At 41.1% G+C, this 14,739-nt stretch overlaps 2 protein-coding genes across 2 annotated transcripts; both read right to left on the minus strand.

Annotated features, from left to right (window-relative positions):
- Positions 1-169: 169 nt before the first annotated feature.
- Positions 170-8,621, minus strand: LOC135332105 (pro-epidermal growth factor-like). The gene is made up of 12 exons (XM_064527428.1): positions 8,371-8,621; positions 7,061-7,204; positions 6,491-6,609; positions 6,011-6,176; positions 5,360-5,766; positions 4,321-4,461; positions 3,693-3,821; positions 2,995-3,117; positions 1,836-2,440; positions 1,471-1,593; positions 1,107-1,185; positions 170-526 (listed from the first exon to the last, which is right to left on the minus strand). The coding sequence occupies exons 1-12, from the start codon at positions 8,490-8,492 to the stop codon at positions 222-224; spliced, it is 2,463 nt and encodes an 820-aa protein (XP_064383498.1). The 5' UTR covers positions 8,493-8,621; the 3' UTR covers positions 170-221.
- A 162-nt stretch (positions 8,622-8,783) lies between these two features.
- On the minus strand, positions 8,784-14,639 carry LOC135332106 (low-density lipoprotein receptor-related protein 8-like). The gene is made up of 9 exons (XM_064527429.1): positions 14,412-14,639; positions 13,918-14,037; positions 12,383-12,507; positions 12,032-12,206; positions 11,442-11,836; positions 11,198-11,317; positions 10,245-10,687; positions 9,966-10,047; positions 8,784-9,396 (listed from the first exon to the last, which is right to left on the minus strand). Exons 1-9 carry the CDS (start codon positions 14,522-14,524, stop codon positions 8,879-8,881), a joined length of 2,091 nt encoding a protein of 696 aa, XP_064383499.1. The 5' UTR covers positions 14,525-14,639; the 3' UTR covers positions 8,784-8,878.
- Positions 14,640-14,739: the final 100 nt, after the last annotated feature.

The raw sequence follows: 14,739 nt of genomic DNA on the forward strand, positions 1-14,739 counted from the left end.
TAACTTTATTCCATGCTTCCGTTATATTAAAAGAAAAAACGTCTTATAATTATCGAGGGATTAGGGAAAATATTGTCGATCGAAGAACTAACTTTCTTTATCATAGCATCATTTTGATGTATATAATAATAGGTATATAATCAGGAGTACCATTAATTGCAGACATACAGACATAATTGGAAGTGACATTGAAAAATTGAGATTGCACAATATATAAATATTTATTGATGGGAAGATGTTATTACAATTGTTCCTGAAGAAATGGATGATCCATTTTCACTCGTATATGATATGGTTTCATTTCTATTCAAATGTCCATTAGGGCTGGCTCCATTACCATTACAGAATGGAGATTTGTTATCAGCACCGAAAATGTTGGAGTCCAGCAATGGCGGCGCCTGGAACACGATCTTGCTTGCTCTCACCGTCCCTCCCTCCAGCTGCTTGGAGGACTTCTCTACGGGAAAGTTATACGATCCAGTGGTCTTCCTTACATAGCATCCAAACGCAACCACCACGATGAGCACTGCATGAGAAGACAGAGGGAATGGAATAAACACAAAGTATTGAGTTAACCAAGTATTGCTATAGTAATGTATTACTACTTAAGCATCTTAAAAGTCTGAAGAAAGTGGAATAAGCACAAAGTACAATTTTTCAGAGGTAGTTAGTGATTTACAGACATTCGTTGAAACTTCGTAGGCTTCTGGGTATGTGATAAACACAAAGTATTACTAAAAAATCCTCAAAAAGTCTAGACCTAGATGACACAAGCACGCATGCATGCATCTATAGTAGCTGTCATAGTTCTAATAACTCTTCTCTGATCTTATTACATTTCTCTGCAGCAGTGCAATATGACATTCCTGTTGAGTCTCTAATGAATACACAATAATGCGTTGAATGTCGATGTAGTGACACATCGGTACCCTATATGCTGTCACGTCTTTAACAGACTCAATGGCTAGTGGGAGGGGGTTCAACTATGTATGTGATCCTTAGAATTGAATTACAAGGCCGCAAAACATTTCACGGAAGCAATCTACATTTGATAGCCTAGCTAGAACAACTTGAGAATACGAAGAAAACAAGTTACATGTACTCACCGATGGCAACAAAGACAACTGCCCCTCCGACCACTCCGCTACTGATGACCACCACCAGTGGGAACTCACTCTCTGACACCTGCATATTGAGGACACAGCATTAGTTGACATACAACGTAATTATTGGGGGAAGGCCTTGACTCTAAATAACTTAAATGTACGTGCAGAACACACATCAACATGCCTTGGTATAGCTATAGGGCACACACACACACACTTACAGGCATTATCTTACAGGCATTACAAATATGAGTTTATATTGTCATAAAAATAAATACCAGTAGCAAGAACACTATGTCCACAAAGATGGTGTGGAAGACTGTGTCTATAGCAACTTAACAACTTAATACAAAGCCAGCTGTACCTGTGTGCCATCGGTAGATACTGGTAGCCCTGGAGATGGTGTTGGGACTGTAGACAGCTGTACACCGAGAGAGCTGCTCACACTCAGGGGGGTTGAAACACTAGCTTCCCTCGTATAGAGTTCCTATGTTGTAAGAATGATATGTATATGGATTTCCTACTATGGTGAGATCAGGACAACACCCACTACGCTAAAAATGTAAAAAAACACGGATCAAGTTAAGGAATCGTCAATCGCTCATGAAGAATTCAACAGTCGCAGTTACCGGCTAATTAGACACAACACTCGCTAGGTGTGACTGTCTGACCATTCATTCAATGTAAACTAACTCCCTCCTCCTCAAAAGAACAGAAATATTAAGTTACCTCAACGCTGCTGCTGCTAATGGGCGTGGCAGATGGGCGTGGTAAGGAGGAGAGGACCAGAGAGGATACGATCTGCACTGGCTTAGAGGAGCTCTGTGTGTGAAGAGTGATACTTGTGCTTGTAGTGGGGGTGGGTAGTGATGACATTGTTGATAGTAGCACGGTTACTCGGGACGAAGACACTCGAGAACTTTTGACTGAGGTGGAAACGAGAGGTGCGGTGCTTGATTCTACAGTGCTTATTATGGGTGTGTTAGTACTGCTTGGTGTTGGAGTTGAAGTGATCAGCATTGGAATGAAACTACTTGACATTGGAATCAGAATGTTATCGGATTGTACTGTACTCTGAGTGAGCATGGAACTGAACACTGAAGTTGACAGTATTGGAACTGGACCAAGAGAGACAGTGGTTGATACTGGAGCCTCGCTACTAGCGAGTGGGTGTGTCACTGCCGTGGATAGTCCAAAGATCATAGAGGAGGTTGAAGGTTTAAAGGTTGAAGACATCACCGGTGCGACTGTTGAGGTGGGAGGAGTGATGGGTTGGGTTGATAGGACAGTGGTAGTAGAGGAGGGCAGCAACAACACTGTGGTGCTCTGTGTCACTGCAATATGACAGAGACAAACGATTAAAACCTTTGCTATGCAATGATCAACTTTCAACGTACAAAGGTGTAACATAGTACTTAGTTAGGATAATTATATGAAGCATTGCATGACTATCAACAAATAAAGAGCTTAATGATTGCTCTATTGCCAACAAGTCGGACACAAAAGGTTTGCAAGTGGGCACGTAATGGATAGGTATGTGACAGTTAGCAGTTCAACTATGGCAACACAAGTTCTCATCTTGTAATGCTTAACAGAATGCAATAGAGCGAGTGTCAACATCACCCCCTACACCTACACCGTATCGTATGCATGTTGCCTAGCAATGAAGCTAGTGTCGAATAATGGCTATATTAAGACACACTCTCCACCTATGTGTACCTAATGATATCATATCCCCATGTACACAAAGTCTATCGTTCGTCTATATAAGCAGCTCATTGCTCACCAGACAGTAGCATATACAAACTCCCAATGCACTAAGACACCTCAATCATTCATACTCACTCCAGTATAAGCCAACATACAGATTAATACACTCGATTCTTACATGTGCAGTTGGTTCCATCCAGTGTGACAGTGTATCCATCGAAACAGGAGCAGTTAAAGGATCCGATGGTGTTGGTACAGTTCTGTACACATGCTCCCTCTAGTACCTCACACTCATCAAGGTCTGTACAGTATGCAAGAGTACCATGGTTACTAGTATAGCTGGTGGGCTGGCTAACCAATGCTGCCATGAAGGAAACCCTAGGTCATAATTTATGTGTGCTTTGGGCTTAACCAAACAAACCACGTCTAATTAGGCTACATACAGCCGGCTAACCCAGGTGCAGCTGTACTGTATTGTTCTAATTTAGATGGTTGGTATTTGGGGAACACATGTGATTGTGATTACATACAATTTAATTGTCTCCAATATGGTCAGCATAGTGTACGTATATAAACAGATGAAGGCCACCTACGCTCATCGAAATGTCCTAATCATAAATGGAACACATACTTCAACTTTGCATTGTTCGAAAAGTCAACACAGCACTAATTCATATGAGTGAGCAGATCGATCTACAAAAATCCCATAATTATCTTCAAAGCCCTCTAATCGAACCACTTCGTGTGTAAGTACACACACCAACGGTATGTATTTCCATAGCTTGTGTTTGATCATTCGTATAATTATACACTCCAAATTAGCCGAGAGCAGTGACCTGTCGGTATACAGCATCACTAATCAGGGAGCTCACTCACCCACGCAATCCTCTCCGTCCTCAGCGACTACATAGCCGGCCCTCCCTGGACACGAGCAGAGGAAGCTGCCCACAACGTTGATGCAGGTTTCCTCACACCCGTGGTTCTGTATATCACACTCGTTGATATCTGCAGAGACAGAGAGCAATAAATTAGAATGCACTTTCTAATTAATGGTTAATTAGGCATGGAGACAGAAAGAATTAGACTAATAAGTCAATAACAAAATTACTATGTTTTAATTATAGCCATATCCATATGATGCATACACCGGCTGTCTGTCTCTCCCTTTATTCTGTGTCTCCCTTCATTCAAACCCTTGGCAGCACTTTCCACTGGCTATTGACACACCAGTAGCCCCACACACACACCACCCTATTTGCTTCGTTTCCATGACCACCCTGTGGCTACCCCTACACACAAAGTAACTAGAAAAAGAATGGGGGGGCTTAAAATAAAGATACGCTTATAATCGAGCAAGCACAGTTTCTACGGTATTGCATTGTGCTTTTGGACACTTAGGGACCAGTTAATCTAAATTACTAAAATACATACTAATTAAGGTGTAAATACTCCCAGCTAGATCCCATATTTCCGATCATAGTAGCCGTACTGTGCTGTGCTGTACCTGTGGTGCAGTTGACTCCAGTCCATCCCCTGTTACATGCACACAGTCCGGGGGGGACACACAGTCCGTTGACACACTCCACTGCACACACTGGGGCCTCCACCGTAGTACTGTTGAGGATCATCTCAACATACATCTCCACTGCAAATAGTATAGATTATGAATAATATAGTTAGTGTATGTAACAGAATCATGGGAAGGTTTCTAAGAGATACAACATGCATCCATTTAAAACTTAATTTACACTTGACAATTAAAAACTGAATTAGGGCACTCTAGCTAATAATTAAAATTTACCAGGAAGCCTTTTTTTATACCACTTATACTAAATATAGCCTAATTGTAGGAGCCTTTAATAGCATGTGTTTTCAACCTGGTGTTAGCAGCTGCTAGGCCATGCACCTCTTATTACAGCCACTGCTGGTCTACCCATGCAGCTAGTGGGACACAGAAGTTAATACTAATTAATTTATGAGAGAATATTCAAGTGACCGTGTTGAGACTATATTCATGCCAAATTTTATCGTGAGGAGTGCTCTTAGACTACTAGGTGTTACCGTATGCTCCCCTGGCAACCAGACCACCACTCCCCAGCAATAAGTTAATTATGACAATGAGGAAACCAATAACCCCAACAACATGATTTACACTTTCCACTTGTAAACTATGAACTATTCATTTAAGAGCACGAGGAATTTAATGTTTGTCCCGTGACATCACAATTACTACCTGTTTAACTTCCTAGTAAAGCTAAGCCCAACTAAGCAGGGAGCAGGGCCACTAATGCGTTAACACTACAAAGCACTACGTATGTATATAGTGAAAACGTCCTATCGGGTTTCGAATGCGATGTTAATGGAATGCGATGATACTGTACAAACCTGATGCATTTCTAACTATTGCGAATGCATGGAAATTGCATGCTCACTCTTTTTCGTGTCTTTCTATTGAGATGCATGCAAAAACTTGCAATTGGCATCGAAAGAACCTTGCATTCGAAACCTGATATGCAGTATCACTATCTTGTTCCCTCACGTACCTCCTGGCTGACTGAGTGGCTGGACTATCTTGACACCTCTAAACCCGTTGAGCTGGCTACCAGATTGAACCAGCTCCACATCGCCACCAGCTGTCACGTTATATCCATACACCTTATTAGTTTCAGTCCAATAAACAATGTCCTTATATAACGTGAGACCATGGGAAAATTCAGTAATTCCCGGGCGTACGATTGGCCGGTTTGAGATCACCTGACTCTCGGAGATGGTAATTGATCGGATGAAATTATCACAGTTGTCTATCCAGTATACTGTGTGACTGAGGTACTCGAGGCTGATTGGTCCAATACAGCCCTGTATGAGGCCATCCCGTATGATCATGTGATCATCCCCTCTGACTGAGACTCGCTCAATGGTGGCCTTCTCGTTGTCCGTCCAATACAACCACCTGTACAAATATTATGCATAATTATTATAATACAATTACAAGCAAAAATACCTACACACCGGCCATGCGTTGGCTCAGACTTTTTTCAGTCTACAAATTAATTTAAAATTAAGACATCAATGAACTTGATTATGGCTCAAAATACACGACAAATGTATGGGTGGGTAGAGACTGGAATGTCTTTTAGTCACTACATCCATTACTGGAAATACTATTAATAGCGATATATTTAATTTTATCTTACCCGTAATTAGGGAAGGGATAGACCACTAGACCGGTGGGTAGGGATCCAGCACCCGTGTTATAGACAGTCCGTATGAAGCCAGTCTTGAGGTCGTACTCCACTATTTTTTTCGCATTCCGATCAACCCAGTACAACTTGTCGTTAATCCAGTCAACTGTGACATCAGCTGTAAGGTACGTGCATATAATTAACATGGGGTTTAAGGATAGTATAACTTTAAGGTTTTTTATGCAGCAGGGGTAAAGTTAACACACATTATACCTGATATTGCACAGCTATAGTGCTGGTATAACTTTTTTGGATGCAACGCGTACCCCAACGAGTGGGTATAAGCTTATAATTATAGGCCGGGTTATGAGAAAAATGACGAGAATATTTGTCAAGTTGTACACACATAAACGGAATATGGGTACGAAATAGTGTCCAATTTGACACAAGAAATGATTCATACACTATCAATGACTTGGCTGTATCTGTTACCTGGGTGCGACGATCTGCCTACGCCTGTCAATATGATGGCTACATCTGTGCCATCCAGATTAGCCGATTTGATTTGTGGGTCAAAAACATCAGGGATAGCCCAGTACATTCGTCCCAACCTATAGTGGGAAGACAGCGAGTGTCACATGCATGGCGGAAAAACAGTGAATGCCAACAATGTGCAGTGAGACACTGTATACAGCCATGCACATATAAGTAAGCAAGAGAACCGACAGTGCTTACATGAGATAGCTGTATAGACATTTCCTGACATATTTATTATTATAGTCTAGTTACACAGTGGTGTATTCCAAGAAGTTCGAAAGAGTCAAACCACTTCAATTACATGCCATATATATCATAAAAATGTGCACACCACCAACTGTTGTTGTTATTCCAAGAGGTCATGCTGAAAGTGTCTCAACATTGTAATTGATACCACTTTCCTGTCTGTATTTGTTAGAGGCATTTCTAAGGCTGAGTGCCTCGGAGCTTTAAACTAACAGTGTAAAGTTTCTTTATCGATCACAATGATAATTATTATGCATTCATCATTACGAATTAAGTTACCTGTAGTGGTAGGCTAGACCTTCAAAGCCAGGTATGCCGAACTCGTCTGTGAATAATTCTTCTGGCGTCCCTGGTGTCGGCACGTATGGCCAGGGTGTAACTCGCTCCACACTGTTGTACCTACTGACCAGCATGTACGGTGACCTGTGAGGTGGTTGGGTATAGGGTGGTATTTGTGGAGTAGATAATTGCAACGGTCTCTTTAAATGCATTCTCAACAACTTTGGAAAATAATTATAACCAGCGAAACCAGTGAAACAAGTATAAGGCAGCGAATATAATTACAATAGCTGAGTATGACTCGGACATATATACTGGGAGAAGCTATGAATACCATTATACTGCATCTACACACATTCATTCTTTCACTATACACCCCATTGTGACTACGATTACTCGAGCACACGACATGAATACAATATTATATTATTATTAATATATCTACAATAATTATTATTGTTTGCACACATAATTATGTCTCGATGTACGCAGTGAATCACATCACATCACACGGGAATGAATGCACTAGTGGTGTATGTGTGTAAGCCATTAAAATGTACGATGATCTTAGGCATAATTGCACTATTATGTCTGCATCCATGGTGAAAGAGGAATATGTCAGTCTGCTGTTTGCATACCATGGGGTTTTATCGTCCTAGAGTTATGTGCAGGTCGTCACATCAAAAACGGCATTACAATATTAGAGCCTGAGGCTAGAAGAAACAAGCTTTGAGCTTAGACAATAGGCGGGATCTTTGTTTGTCAACACTTGAGAATAATTTATGAGCACGATTTTTCAGAGCAATGTATATACATATATATATAAGCTATATCAAAAGATGCCTGAAAACATTTAATAGCTGTCAAACATTGTGCCGAGGGATGCCAGATTTGAGCACTAATATGGTATCTGTTGGTGTTGGATAAGTACAGCCTATTAAACAGCTATAGGCTAGCATGAACGGTAGTGAAGTGATCCAACATAAAATGAAACACTGCATGTTTTATTTGATGATTTGCATGCATGGCATGCACTCTTTGTTTCAGCTAGTATCGCGAGCGACAACGTAAACCCAAGCTCAACTATACAACAAGCTCAACTATACAAAGCCATTGGCAATGCTGGAATGCAACACCACACATGCTGAAAGGGATGTTTACTGTTTATAGTTTAATAGATCTAGTACTGTCAGTGAGTATATGAATTATGACAGTGTTTAATACAATGAACGTATAGCTAGCTATCCACTACTACACTGATCCTAAACACACACATTCACTGTTATTGATTCCCAGCTAGCAATACTTACACGCCAGCTTGTCCTTCAGCTCCTTCATCAGCGGATTGTTGCGGTTTTGCAAACTCTACCACACAAGTGCTAATTACCATCAGCTGAATAATGCAATAACATACTCTCTTTACAGCCGACATGCTTAGCTAGCTACTCTCTCTTAGACTATATATCAGGTTTTCTAATGACTAGAGAGCCTCAATATAGAGCCCTAGATTGACTGGTCGATTCTTTATAGAAGACTTGCCAGAAGTAGGCTGGACTGCAACCATGAGGAATGCGCACACAATGTGGCTGGCATCTAATTAAATTATTCATGCACAGACATCATACCGTAGCAGATTATTGTGTGAAGATAGTATATCTGGTTCCTTTGTACTTTCCCGGTTCCTTTGTACTTATTATGTAGGAAAGTTTTATAGTTGACTGACTGACTATTAATATCTATAGAGTGCTCAAAATATATTATGCATCAAACATATAAAACAGCACACAAGACAAAAATTAACGATGATATAAAGTAATACTACAAAGAGAAATACAATTCTGTCTGTTCAGTTGCATAAAGAGTTCCGTTTTCAATTTGCCTTCTATTTGTTGCTAAATCCGAATCACTTGTTCCCACGACAACAACCTCGGGTGTTGCAGCTGCAAGTGGTTGGATCTCGGCCTCAGTGACTTCAAACCGAATCGATTCCATCGGCTGAGCTCCAGCTGCCACTGGCTGATCTGCTGCCACTGGCTGAGCTCCAGCTGCCATTTGAACTGTGCACGGCACTACTACATCTACCAAAGGACTACCGATGGACATTCGCTCAAAACTGTCCACACTGAGCGACCCAGTTATGGTTCCTTGACGACTGGGTTGCTCGCTTACCCCTGCGAACACAGTCGGGTAATACTCTGTAAAGCCTCGATAGTTGGAATTTGGTGAAGTGGGGGAGAGTAGTGCACTCTCTCTACGACGCTTTCTGACATCGTATGATCCTCTTCTCCTTCGGTGGTACCTGAAGATGACCAAGAAGACGTAGCCACCAGAGAACACTGTAGGTAAGGAAGGGAAGAGGCAAATTAAAATGTGTGTTTATTAAATTAGTGGTAGGAGTGCATGGAAACTCGTGGTAAGAGGAAAACTAGGAGGAAGTACACACTAGATATAACTACTGTATATAGAAGACATAGCAGCTGCACTAATGACACAATCCTATAATTATACTGGAGTTTGCAGAATCTTTGCAACACATAAAATTATTATGAATAAAAGTGTGAGCACTGTGCGTTCCTGGGAAATGCTCATACACTTAAGAGATCACAGTGTGTACACTTACTCCACGCGTAACGCTCTACGCTTTTACTGGTGTTGAAAAGATTCTGCAAACTTCAGTAATTATTAGGTTATAATACTTGAATGTTGAGCTGTTCTGTGATTAATTGAGCACAGATGCTATCAATAGCAACTATACACTAACACTCTGTGTGCTGAAATTTAAAAAATGTCATTCAAAGCACAGTGTTGAATGATCTTAAAAGGTTCTAAATTGGTTCCGGAATTATTGCTGGGCCCACACAAGTACGATGTATGTATGTACATATATATATACTCAAAGTCTCACCTAGGATCAACAGGAACACAACAGTGCATACGGCGATGATGATCAAAGCCATTGATGACGGACGAGCCCCTTCAGGCATTGCCTACAAATAAAGCAAAAACCACGTAATCAAATTATCAATGCAATTATCACTTCTAAACTCCAAGGCAACAAACTATAATCCATTGCCCGAGTAATTAAGCAGCCATTGGAAACTTAAAGGGCAGCCATTTGAAATTTAAAGTAATTAGGTCAGCCTGACCACACCAGCAATTTTCCCAACCCACAAACATAACTTACTTCTAATCCACCAACAGGCCTCATTGTTGGCAGTGTTGTACTGCCTCCAGGCCCGGTGGTTGCTACCTCTGGATTAGTGGTGGTGGTGGGTTCAGTGGAAGAGACTTCCTTAACCAGAGGCACTGAAGTCGTGGGTTTGCTCTCGGTTGTGGTGAGAGTGGTAGCCGCTAGAGTACTCGGTACTGATGAGGTAGAAGTGGTTGTGGGAGATGAAAATGAAGATACAGTTGATGAGATTTCAGTTGCTGGTTCGGGATCGGTTGCGAGGATGGTTGACGTTTGTGTGGTCGTTGAGGGTTGAGTAGTTGATGTTTGTGTAGTTGGTGATGCTTGTGTTGTTGTTGTTGGCGGTTGTGTAGTTGGTGAGAGAGTGGTAGGCTCCTCTGTGGTGGTAGGCTCCTCGGTGGTAGTAGTGGTCTGAGGAGCTTGAGTGGTGTCCACAGCTGCAAGGAGAAGAGAAACAATGGACGTTAATCATAAATACGACTGAAGCATGTGATAGGCCGGCAATTGGGAGGGAGATATATACCACAGTTTGAAAAGGCCCAATTTGTAACAAGTTCACATCTGTGTGTGGCTTAACTTCTACATGACCTATTCTCTATTGTTTCAAACCCTCACTCCATCAGTGGAAGCAAAGACTTACCACTCTAAGTCAAAACAAATGATTTCGGTAATTACATGGCCTCAGGGCATGTGTGGTCAAACTGAAGGGTGCATTTTTTGTGGGAAAGGTAATCAATTAGGTCAACTCTTATGGGTCTCTATTGTCGTTTTGAACCCTAATGTTCACTGTAAGGAATCCTTACTGTACAGAGCTTTACTTGCATGGGCTCTCAGGCTCAGGACCATGCACACGCATAGCAAAGCACATGGCATTGCATGTGCAATGGCTACTCTCACATCAACTCTATAAGCTACCTATACGTATGTATCACTGCTTGCATGCTCACCTTGGTTGCAGGTCTCCCCTGTCCAGCCTGGCTGACAGCTGCACGTGCCTGGAGGTACACACACGCCATTGCCACAAGATGGGTGGCAAGTATCAGGTCCGATTTCAACCAGATCACTAGCTGTGGAAAAAATGAATCGTAAAAACTGGTACAAGAAGAAGCATCATGCATGCTATCCCCAGATAGGGTTTTAGCTAGAATTTGTACGATGCATGATTATAGCAGCAACTGTATAAATACGTACCAAGTGGTTGCTTAGAGGGATGAACGACCACCAGCCCATACAGTGTTGTGTGTAGTCCATTATTATACAGTTGAGTCTCATTCGAGTTAATACCATTCCTGAATATTTTCTCTGTTTGAGTATAATAGCACTCGTCTCCATACTGTCCAAGACCCCACGAGAACCCGACGTTTTGACCTGGACCCACCATAGTTTTTGGTGAGGAAGCATCTAGTTCAGCTTCTTCTAACAGTGAGCTACATTCGTCTATCCAGTACAACTTTCTCTTTTTGAGGTCAATGGTGTTTGTAGATGCACATAAACTATTAGACAAGAGAGTTTTTGGAGCGCCATTGTCTGTGATTCGCATAAATTTTGAGTTATGAATATCTGTCTTGACCATCACAAATAGCCACCTGTAGAAAGCCAAACAGTTATTAGTCAATCAGCATCACGACAAATTTTACGAAGAGTAAGGATTGCTACATAATATCATCATGAGCAAATTGACGGAACTTTCCCATAAGCCATGCAGTCTTACAATGAAGCAGAAACATGTACATAATATATATTCTGCATGTACTGAAGTTGCTGGCTCTAGATGATCTCACCCTTTGCCAGTGTAGGGGAAGATGCTCAGACCTTGAGGTCGATCACTCCCTTCAAACTGGAAGATGACTTCAGAAGTCTGAGCTTCAATATCATACATATTGAGTGTTCTCCTTGTCTTATCCGTCCAGTACACTTTGTCGTTAATCCAGTCCACAGCCAGACCAACTGGACTGTCTAAGTCACAAAAGGTGAAAGGCATATTAAAAGCGGACAGATTGAAGTATGAAACACAGCTCAATAAATCAAACAGTCATCTGGCGTACTTTTACACGACGTATTTTAATTGAAATCCTAGTTCTTTTGACAAGTTAAAGTCTACGTACATGATTACAAACTGATGAAAGCCTTACCACTAAGTATTTGGGAGGCCCCTAAACTCTGAGCAGCTACTGCTCCTGTAGCACCAGCATCAGTCAAGAGGGGAATGGAGAAGAGTCCAGGCGTGTTGTCTTTTATGTAGAATATCAAATTCCTCCTGTGGGGTAAAAAGACAGTAATTAAAGCTTTAGGATAACTGCGTACGTATTACCAAAAAGCCACATGCAGAATGAATGACATCATTATTGTACATGGTAATTGAAGTTGTAGGATTAAGTTTGCACACAAAGTGCCCCACAATAACAGTTTGTAAACAAGCAACAAAATGTGTCGCTGAGAATCATATTTAGACTATCGTTGTTCTTTGCAATGTCCATCACATTCGATATCTGAAAGGAAACACTTCCTAATAAACCATGAACAGTAGACACGCTTAAAATGTTGTTCAGCTCAGCTATGCTAATAATGACATGCAAATCGGATGAATATTTCAAAACAAGTACGATCAAAGATGACACCTAAACCTGCTCATATGTTATCTGATACTGTCAACAATGGTTACGGACAAAACACACTGCAGACTAGAGGAATAAGAAGTACAATTACCCTGTCAAATACCTCCTATGAAGTGGCTTATAATTGTTTGCCACAAAATTGATGCTTGCAAAAGCTTGCGGGCTGTAATGCATGAGTAGTAAACAAGGCAATTTCGTGGCACATCTGCTTGTGGAGAGAATCACTTGCTTATTAGTACGTTCAAATCTTTCAAGTGCCTGACAACTAATTTAAACTTGACAACTAATTTAATTCCCATGCAGCACTGCATGTGTGTTACCAAGACTACGATTTAACTATTGTTTCAGTTTTTGGTGAGATTCATGCACGCGGAAGGTATACCATAGTCGGGAAAAAATCTCAGGGTTGTCCCCCCTCATATTGCTCCAAGAAATCACAAAAAATTATTTGTATACGTATGGGTATAGTGCATGGTTTGCTGGGACACAACCTAATGAGAGTAAAGTAGGAGTAAAGTATATGCGAATCGTACCTGTTTATCTGATTTGCATTTTATTATTAGCATAATTATAGCTAAACAGGCTATAGATTATTAATGTGATTAGCATTCAATACTACATGAGTTCCCATGGCCCCATGCACAGGTGCAAGCCTCAACTACAAACCACCTATTTAGAAAGCAGCCATGCACGTATCCTAATTTTTCCAGCTTAAAAACATTATTTTTACATGGAAAGCAATCATCCGATCATATAGACTCAACCATCGCAATGCAACATGAAACTTTGCAGCAACCCTACACGCACATAGCTGTGAATTGCTATTCAATACGTTCACTATCTGTACCATATACAGGAAGGTGGTGGTTGGACAAAGACCATTGACACTAAACGAACAACAATCAAATAGCATACCTTGTCAAGCCAATCTCACCATTGATACAATAGGCTAAAAATGGCCACACTATATGAATGCAAAGTTGGATCAGCTTTGCCATCAGAATGCTATGTGCATAAAAATTATACACGTATATAGAGATATCCTTAGTTACCTGTAGTGATAATCCACGGCAATTATTCCATTGTCGGAATGAATGACTTGAGCATCAGTAGAGCCATTTATTTCAATTCTCAGAATTGAGCCCCAGGCAGCCACCAGTAGGAAAGGAGTCCTACATATAATAAGGGGAAGGAAAGAACATATACACCGTGAGCTTCTGTATGCATTGATATCGTATACACTATTGACCACAATACTTGTAAACATTGAAACATAACACCACAACAGAGAGTTAGAGCTTGCTGCAGCTATTATAGAGCTGCATGCATGGGCAGAGATACTAAGAGCGTATTTCAACAGAGGGTATATACATCGATAACGTTGCACACACAGGTGCATGCTAGGGGGTCCAATCATATATACAATTGGGCATGGATAAAAGAGTATATATATATATATATTGCTGCTTGCATGTGAGGTGGCTATAGATATATGCATGACTGCACTATATATATATACCACTAGCCGAGCTATATAGATGCTTACACATCATCATCCAGAGCTCCTTGACCCTCAGGTTGGGCTGTAGACAGTGCAGCACCAGTTGTGGTGAAGAGAACAAAGGCCAGCAGGGCAGCTATCAGCTCAGTGAAGACCATTCTTGCAGAAGTTGAGACTTTAGTATTCCAGTAGGCTCAGTATTACTCAGAGTGCAGAGACTGGTGTCAGTGGTTGAGAGACTGTTGTGAGATGTGACTCTTTGGAGTTGCATTTATAGTCAAGTTTGCATGCAGTATTACTATACCTAATGCAATTAATACATGGAAGTGGGTGTTGCACAGCTGCTAGTGATTTGTATGGAAGTGAGTCAATA

The sequence above is a fragment of the Halichondria panicea genome, chromosome 2, assembly GCF_963675165.1.
Source record: "Halichondria panicea chromosome 2, odHalPani1.1, whole genome shotgun sequence".
Classification (NCBI taxonomy): Eukaryota; Metazoa; Porifera; class Demospongiae; order Suberitida; family Halichondriidae; genus Halichondria; species Halichondria panicea.

What these genes read in the sequence shown, in the direction of transcription:
- LOC135332106 (XM_064527429.1), bottom strand. Translation starts at nt 14,524, where the DNA reads ATGGTCTTCACTGAGCTGATAGCTGCCCTGCTGGCCTTTGTTCTCTTC. An exon ending in AGGGGAGACCTGCAACCAAG is followed by an intron (nt 10,688 to 11,197) that starts GTGAGCATGCAA and finishes TTCTCCTTGCAG; the next exon opens with CTGTGGACACCACTCAAGCT. An exon ending in GGCCTGTTGGTGGATTAGAA is followed by an intron (nt 10,048 to 10,244) that starts GTAAGTTATGTT and finishes CTTTATTTGTAG; the next exon opens with GCAATGCCTGAAGGGGCTCG.
- LOC135332105 (XM_064527428.1), bottom strand. Translation starts at nt 8,492, where the DNA reads ATGTCGGCTGTAAAGAGAGTATGTTATTGCATTATTCAGCTGATGGTA. An exon ending in GCTGAAGGACAAGCTGGCGT is followed by an intron (nt 7,205 to 8,370) that starts GTAAGTATTGCT and finishes ACCACCTCACAG; the next exon opens with GTCACCGTACATGCTGGTCA. An exon ending in AGTTGTCTTTGTTGCCATCG is followed by an intron (nt 527 to 1,106) that starts GTGAGTACATGT and finishes CTTCTCATGCAG; the next exon opens with TGCTCATCGTGGTGGTTGCG.